This window comes from Hibiscus syriacus, unplaced genomic scaffold (assembly GCF_006381635.1).
Source record: "Hibiscus syriacus cultivar Baekdansim isolate YM2019G1 unplaced genomic scaffold, ASM638163v2 tig00003151_pilon, whole genome shotgun sequence".
NCBI lineage: Eukaryota > Viridiplantae > Streptophyta > Magnoliopsida > Malvales > Malvaceae > Hibiscus > Hibiscus syriacus.
In genome coordinates, this window is record NW_024061964.1 from 17,355 (window position 1) to 25,783 (window position 8,429).

General features: G+C 33.3%; 1 protein-coding gene across 3 annotated transcripts; it reads right to left on the bottom strand.

The window, feature by feature from the left end:
• Positions 1 to 267: 267 nt before the first annotated feature.
• Positions 268 to 5,642, bottom strand: LOC120175247 (protein EMSY-LIKE 1-like). 3 transcript variants are annotated; one of them, XR_005521238.1, is made up of 11 exons: positions 5,354 to 5,642; positions 4,127 to 4,326; positions 3,920 to 4,029; positions 3,692 to 3,812; positions 3,334 to 3,501; positions 2,667 to 2,735; positions 1,298 to 1,537; positions 1,130 to 1,198; positions 984 to 1,047; positions 417 to 607; positions 268 to 350 (listed from the first exon to the last, which is right to left on the bottom strand). XR_005521238.1 is itself a non-coding variant. In XM_039181924.1 (10 exons), the coding sequence occupies exons 1-10, from the start codon at positions 5,379 to 5,381 to the stop codon at positions 498 to 500; spliced, it is 1,179 nt and encodes a 392-aa protein (XP_039037855.1). In that variant the 5' UTR covers positions 5,382 to 5,642; the 3' UTR covers positions 288 to 497. The 3 variants fall into 3 exon arrangements, 1 of the variants encoding a protein (XP_039037855.1); XR_005521239.1 differs by having other exon boundaries at positions 5,384 to 5,641; XM_039181924.1 differs by having other exon boundaries at positions 288 to 607.
• Positions 5,643 to 8,429: the final 2,787 nt, after the last annotated feature.

Below are 8,429 nucleotides of genomic sequence, written 5' to 3' on the forward strand. Positions count from 1 at the left end.
GCTTGAGTTTGGTTTCTACTTTCTATCATCATTTGCAGTTATGCCCTAGAAGATTGCTAGTTTTCCAGTGTTGATTTTAGCTTCTTTAAGAGTTGTCATTCATTGTACCTCCTTTTATTTAATTATCATGCATCTACTTGTGATATGAACTAAGTTGCTTGCATCTACTATTTGTCATGCATCTACATGTGATATGAAATGTCACATTAAGTTGCTTGCAGATGCAAAAATGTTGAACTGACGTAGGAACAAAGTTATAGAAAGCTTAGTTTCAATAAATCCATGAATCCAAAATTTCTACATTGAAGACTGCCAGGATAATTTTACATTCCAGATTATCATGGAGGGAGCTAAATTTGAAGAGTTGTGTTTGGGAAGTGATCCACTTACAAGATTGTGGCAACTTTCTATCCAACAAGGAACCAGATGCAAAGAAAAATCCACAACAAATAGAAGTGTAAGAAAAGATCAACTAGTTATCTATTGCAATTTGGTTTCTACAAACTCTGGATGCAACCTTGCAAGTCTTTTTCCAAATAATCCACTCTCACAGTGATTGCTGCCTGCTGCTCCATCGGTTGCCCACGAGAGCACAGCTGTTCTCCATCTGAAAATCAAATATAGCAACAAAACAATGAGCCTCCTCGGCCTACGGAATTAAGACATGGTTTTACTTTGTTTGCACAAGAGTTGAAATGAGATTTGTGCAGTCTATGAACTCTGGATCAAAACCGTGCAGTCCAGGCTTACATTCTTCTTTCAATTACATTTGTAATGCACATCTTACAGTACTAATTCATCTTTCTAGATGATTAATATCCCAAAAAAAAAAAAACGCAAATGTTAAACAAAGTAAGGACAGCTAGCTTTTTCCCAAATCAAATGGAATTGAAACTTTATCTGTGTAATAAGAGGAGTCTCAGTATAGACTATCTGCACGCATACAGAAGAAATAGAGCACTATGTATATATATATTGGTTACCACTTTCACAATCAGATGCATTGGCAAGCCTCGCAATGGCATCAATGAGAGCTTGTTCATGTTCCTGCATTACATAAAAAGGTTTGCAGTCCTAAGCAAATTTTAGGAAAGATATTTTAAGTAGTTTGAATGAATGATGAATTTACTTTCAGCATCTTCTTTGCCTTCTCAAGTTCATGGGGATCCGGATGGCTAGCATCGAAAACCTTCTCAACCTGTTGAAGGTATCAAATCAAATTAGAAAACAACATATACTGTTAATTATCTCAAGCTGATATGTAATGAAATCCATTGAGCTGGTTCTCCATAACTACCTCCTTTACTAGAGCCTCTGTGTTTAACAACTCAATATCATCAGAAAGTTTCTTTGAAATACCATTCTGCAACAGCAAAGATTCTTTTCTGTATAGACCCTTCACTGAACCTCTGCCTCTGCCAGGACCTGGAGCAGGAGCACCATGACTGAAGGATTTCTTAGCTCTATGGAAACTATGGCCACCTCGATAAGATATGCCCGGGTCCTCACCATCCCATCTGATGTCATCCGGAGAAATCTGTAAATATTAGGAGTTCAATATTGTTCTCAATAAAATGTATATGGAAATTTATTCGTACTAAGATTTCCACTATGATGAAGCACTAGAACCACTGCCAGCTTTAGATAATCAAAATTAGCTCTTCTAAAAGGATACCGAACAAAAACAAATACCAATGCACTTCAAATCTTCAAATGATAAACAATAAAATGATTAGTATCATAAATCTGACTATATGGTTTTCCTGGCATAGCTTAGATTAAAAATATGGTAAATCAAGATGATGAAAGAACTTGACATAAAAACAAGGAAATGAAGGATATTATTAGGAATGGCAACCGAAATACACAATTAGTAGGCATCTAGAATGGCTCACTTTCTAGCAAATTATGAAGACGGCATAACTACAAATGAAACCACTAAACAAATGCACAATCAAGATGGCTAGAAAAATAAAACTAGGACCTCTTAGAATATAAACTTGAAAATAGTATGATACTACATAATGGTTACATATCAGGAAATAAAAACTAAATAGAGGTTATAATTAAAGTAACATTCCTTTTTGAGCCCCAAAAAACATTCTTTGGGTTATCTTCGAGTTGACTGTCAATCTTATAGTTTGCTTGCTTTCAGATAGACCTTTTATTACAAGGTCACAAGAGTATGACTTTATAACACTTCGAATCTCTTCACCAATACCTACAAACTTTGTTTCACAATTTCCACAAACAATGTTTAATAGGATTTGCCACCTACAGTGTATTCTTTTTATTTATTTAATTTTGGAAGTTCTTCGAAAGGGAAGAGATATATACCTTATTAGAATCAGTTAGTTTATTATAAGGTATTTTCCCCCTTGATATGTTTTTTTCCCCGAAAACGGAGAGAAATTGACACACACACACACATATATATCTTTTTCGGTTAATATTAGAACTTTTGGTCTTTATTTAAAGTTAGCAAAACAGTATTGGTAACACTTAACCCATGACACAAAAATAGAATCAAGAACAGTATGTACAGTATCAATCAATATAAACCAGCAAAATCATATTTGTCCACACATTCTAACTTTGTTGCTGCACAAAGAAATGACTAGCACATGCAAGTAACAAACTTCATGATAAAAAGACATCCATTTTACCTCTTTGAGATCAACCCATTCCCAAGTCTCATTTGCCGTATTTATATCATAAACCAGAGCATGTCGACCCTGTAAAACAATAATAAAATATACCAATGATGGCTTAGCAATAACACAGAATAGATAGAAACAGTTCTATAAGGCCTTTTACAAATGTTACCAAATAATAAACTGTATTGCATAAAGAAGAATCCTTTTGAACAATAAAATTATGACTATGGGTGCCTTAATATCTAATAGAAGAATTTTCCTAAGGTACTGTGAATTGAAGGAAAAAATAATGTTGACACATCATCCCAGCTCAAAAGATTTACAGATTGCAGATAGATAAGCAAAACAGAGACAGATAATATAGTTGCAAAATTGCGGAATAAAAAGGCACCGTATAAATCTTTTGATTTGCATATCAACAAAAGGTGCATATAGACAAAGACAAACAAAATAGTAGCAACATTGGGAAATGAAAAGGCATCAATTTGTTTTTCCGATTTACAAGTCAAGTAATGGCATAAACAGGCAGACAAGGTGCAGCTCTGACTAATTCTAGAGTTTCGTGCATATGCTTTTATTGTTCCGTGTTTTATATTTTTCATCATAAACTAAAAGCTCCAGCTTAATATAAGTCTGAGCAATAGACAGAAGATGTTTTCTTATGCTTTGAATATACCTCAGATCGATTGTAATCAGTGATTACAGCCTCATAGAAATGGTTGTCCTCAGGCCATCTTGTCCACACTTTCCTTCCAATTAAGGGATCAAAAGTTGCTCCTTCACCACGCTCATTTGCAGGGTAATGCATAGGCTTTGCGGATGATAAGCCAGGCAATGACTGACCCTGTAGGGAAATTTTTTGAGTAAATCACGTCAAAGTTAGCATTTGCATTTCTGTCATGAAAATAAGATCAGTGCTTCATGCATTTGGTCCTTGTTCCTAAATAGCATCCAAAGAAGAAAGCTTAATAAATAAGTAGAAATAATGAGAGTTCTAAGCCTTGTCATTGCACCAGATATGGTAAGAGATATACCGACTGAGATGTCTTCTGTTTCTTGCGGGATGCAGAAACAGTTGGACTGGGCAAAACACTGTGGACAGTATGAGATGCACCAAGTCTTACAAGCTGGTTTCCACCAGTTTGTCTCCAGTCCCTGCTAGCAATGCTCAGTTATAACTTGTTAAACAGAATAAAATATGACAAGGCCATTGAATGTATTCCAGGCCACTAAATTCAGGCTAATTTGTGAAGCATTCAAACCTTATCCTTCTGATAATATCATCAGAGTTAACCTTGGTCAGAAGCTCTCTATGCTCATAGTCCGACACCCTCAATTCTTTCCTAAGTTCTGTTATCAGGCCTTCTTTTTCCTAAAGATGCCAGCATACGCCACATCACAAACACCAATCAACATGAAATAAATAGGAAAGCCCATCAAAACCAGTAAGCACAGAAAAAGAGAAATACCCAAGTAATGGCATCAGATTGAGCTTTAAAGGCACGCAGAACAGCACAATAAGCTTCTTGCTCTAGTATATGTATTTGGGTCTCCATGTCAGAATGCATCCTAGAATACGAAGCAGAACCTATGACAGATCTTCCATTCCCAGCAATACTACCCCTTATAGGAACTCTAGTTGGATGTGGAGGTAGATCATCATCAGTACCTGTGGTCATTTTAGATAAAAACATGCATGAGTATGGCCTAGAGGCATCCAAGGGCAACAACTAATCTTTAAATACTCTTGTTTTCAAGGTTTTAAAAGAACAGATCATAAGGAAATGCAGTCTATCAAAGACAGATAAAAGAGTTGGAAATTTATTGGATCTAATAATGACTCTTCTTGTATACTACCATAAAAGTAAATCAATATATGCATAGAAACTACCAACGTTTACTAGGTTTGCATGCCAAGGAGTAGAGAGCTAAGAGGACTATAAACAATATGGTCAAATTAGAAGGCAATGTGAATGTAATTGTCGATACTATAGCTGGTAGGGAAGAAAACCTGACTCAAAGCTCACGGTGCAAAACCTAGTGGAAAATTTAAACAATCATGGAAGACAATCAATTGGTAGGGGCAGCCACGAACCCGAACCCGGAACATGGACAGTAAAACAGACATAGAACAGGATACAAACTAAGAAATAAATGTATTGCAAAAGTTCTAATAAAATAACATGGTTTCTAAAACTTAGTTGCCGCTTGCATTATTCTAACAACAACATATAAAAGTTCATTCTCAACTCTTAAGTATCAACCAACTAAATATCTAGCGTGTTATGGAAAAATAATTGAAAAAAGAAAGAGAGAAAGAAAATCATTTTTTTCTTTCAAACAGAGAAAAATTTGATGTTTTAATATCATGGATCTCTCTCTCTCTCTGAATCCCGATTAGAATTCAAAGAAACGCTTGGAAATAAAACCTAAAAGCAGAAAACAAACAAAACCCAGAAAGGCAAAACGCAAGAAATCATTTCCCTGATAAAATTGAACTAAAAGCCAATGACCCCAATGAAACCCTAAACCCTCCTCGCTCATTTTACCCCAACCCCAAAAATAAAATGCACCCATTACCCAATTTCCAATTCGAATAAAAAAATGAAAGAAAGAAAAGGGGGTGAAGAAAAAGAAACCCAGAAACACCAGGCATTGTTCAATACAATAATACGACATTAATGAATGCAACATACCACTACTATCGCAAACTTCATAGTCCATACCGAGAAAAAAAATTAAAAAATAACGAGACAGCAAAAGATCCCCGCTCGTTGAAGGGAAACAGCACCCCCGAAAGAAAAGAAAAAAACCCTAACGAGAGAAGAAGCTGGTGACGACGCAATCGATCCAATGGAAATGAGAAGAGTTGAAGTAGAGATAAAATGGGAAAGCTTTTTAGGTATAGTTTTGGAAAGAGATTTGATTTGGGGATAGGAAGAGATGGATTATGGCAAGGCAAAGGAGGGATTTTTGGACTTGAAATTAATTGTTGCTCGAAAAGAAAAAGGATTGTGCTTCTTGCCTGCCGTCGTTTTTCTCTATTTTATAGTTGCTGTCCACTTGGGACATGTTTCTGGTCCAAAAATCTTTGTATTGTTTTTATTGCTGGTTTAGGCCTTTTGGGCTTAATGCATACCTTCATTTTTCTTTATCCATTTTGGGCTCAAATAATACTTGTATGTATAATTTAATGGGCAATCTACACATTTAATATGTAAACTATCACTTTTGTTCCGTTTTAATACGTAAGTTTTATTTTTTAAATGCATAATGCAAAAAATAAGGCAAAAAAACACATCTATAGATGAAAATCATTAGTTAACACATGATTAACGCTCCATAATAGGAGACTTTTAACTTAAAATGAAACATTGTGGGTTAAAATATCTCAGAAAAAATCAAGGGACAAATTGATTATTCTGTCAAATGTCAAAGGCCTTTTCCCCCTAAAATGAAACTTTTGGAGGCCAGAATGCTCCAAAAAATATATTATAGGGAAAATAATCATTTTGAAAAACGTTAGGAGGCTAATTTTGGTACCATTCCTGTTCAAATTCATGCTAACGTTTAATTTAGGTTTCAATTTGGTATCCTCCATTAGGGATGAGCATTCAATCGAGTTGAGTAATTTTTTTTGAGTTATTCGAGTTGATGAGTCTTATTTTGTAACTCGAACTTAACTTGGAATTTTTTTCAAGTCGAGTCATGTTTAAGAAATTCGAGTCGAGTTGTTCAAGTTTCTATACAAATTTTATTATAATTATAAATAGTATTATGGTAAGAATTGATTCCAATTTTTCGATTTTCTCCAACCATTTAAGTATATATATATATATATATATATATATATATATATATATATATATATATATATATTTCATATTCTTTTCAGATTATAATGTTACTTAATATATCAAATATAGTCTAAAATTATAAAATATATTTACAAAATTATATTTTGAAGAAGATATTTTGAGGGTAAAATATTGATAAGAGTATAAAAAGAGTTAATGAATTGATGGAAATAAAAAAAAGTGCAACCAATTGCAATCAAAAGACTAAATTGAGTAAAATGCAAAGTTAATGGACTAAATAAAAAGAGAGTATATTTTTAGTAAAAAAATAGGAATTGAATTTACAAAGGTACTCTATAGTGGTATAAGAGCATGTAGTTCAAATTTGATAAAAAATGGACTTAAAATAAAGGATGAATCGAAGAAATAAGAAAATTATGAAAAAGTTGAGGTACTAAATTAAAAAATTAAAAATATTATCAAAAAGATAAATTGAAAGCACATGGGTATCTTGCGATGGTTTAGGAGCATGTGGTTCAAATTTGGTTAAAAATGGACTTAAAATGAATGAAGAATTAAAGGAAAAAGAAAATCAGGGACTAAATCATAAAACTATAAAAAATAGTTAGTCAAAATTTTAGGTTTTTGAGTAACTCAAAATTTCCAAATTGACTCAAATAACTCAACTCCAATAACTCGAAATTGAAAAAAATCAAATTTTCAAGTCAAGTCGAGTTTTACTCACTCCTACCCGTTGTGAAAAACTTAATGGTGATGTTGATATGTCATCATTGAAAAAAATTAAAATGTCAAGTCAATAATTTTGTTAATTTCTTATTAGTGGGGTATCAAATTGAAACCTAAACTAAACGTTAAGTATGATTTTGAAAAAATAAAATAAAATTTAGGTACCAAAATAAAACAAAAGTAATAGTTTACGTACTAAATGTTTAATTTACCATATTTTAATTTAGGATAAACCATTTAGTACTTCAACTATAAATTTTATTTTGTTTTAGTTATCCAAATATTTTTAAATCATGTCTAACTTTTAGTTTTGATTTCATTTTAGTCACCTACCGTTAAAAATTTAGCGGTAATGTTGACACATCATCATAAGATAATGTCAGATCATTATTAAAAAAATATCATGTTAGCAATTCAATTAATTTTTTAATGGTGGATGACCAAAATGAAATCATAACTAATGAATACACTAAATTTCGTCCTTATATTATATAATATATATATTTATATTATAAATTATATTATATATTTATTTATATTTTTTTCTCTTCAGGGCCCAACAGTGGACCAAACCCAAGTCCCACGTGACCCAACAGCAGCCCAAGTCAAGAAACCCTATGGCAAATTAGGGTTTCAGCCGCCTCTCTCCACCAGCGCAGCAGTCCTCCTCTCGCACGCCTCCATCACGTCCCCAACAGTCCGAGTCCTCCGGCGCAAGAATCACAGCCATCATCAACAACCCACATTAGTATTTTACTCGAATTAGAACACTAAATAGGCGGGTATTTTCACTATAAAAAAAGATGTAAATAGAACACTCGAAAAAAAAAAGGGGAAAAGAGATACGAGTGATATACAAAATACGCAGAAGGAATACTGCAAAATACTAAGGGTTACATATTTTCAGAGCACTTTGCTGTAAGCATTCCGAGAGAAATAAAAAGGTAGTGTTTCATTTTTACCTTGTTCGTTCGGTTGCTTCCCTTGCATGTTGATTTTGCGTGATATTTGGCTCGAACTAAACCAAAACCGAACGGTCGAGAAACGAAATGGAGACCATTCGATTTATTTTCTTTTCTTCTTTCAAAACCTTTTTTAGATCTACGTTTTTTTTCCTAATCGATTTTCGAAAAACAATCTTTGTTTTCAGAAAGGGATTTCAAAAAGTTTTCGAGATTTCAAAAAAAAATATATAAAAGAAAACTATTTTGGCCGATGAACTTTTAGG

What these genes read in the sequence shown, in the direction of transcription:
- LOC120175247 (XM_039181924.1), bottom strand. Translation starts at nt 5,381, where the DNA reads ATGGACTATGAAGTTTGCGATAGTAGTG. An exon ending in CAGAGGCTCTAGTAAAGGAG is followed by an intron (nt 1,199 to 1,297) that starts GTAGTTATGGAG and finishes TACCTTCAACAG; the next exon opens with GTTGAGAAGGTTTTCGATGC. An exon ending in TGCATCTGATTGTGAAAGTG is followed by an intron (nt 608 to 983) that starts GTAACCAATATA and finishes TTTGATTTTCAG; the next exon opens with ATGGAGAACAGCTGTGCTCT.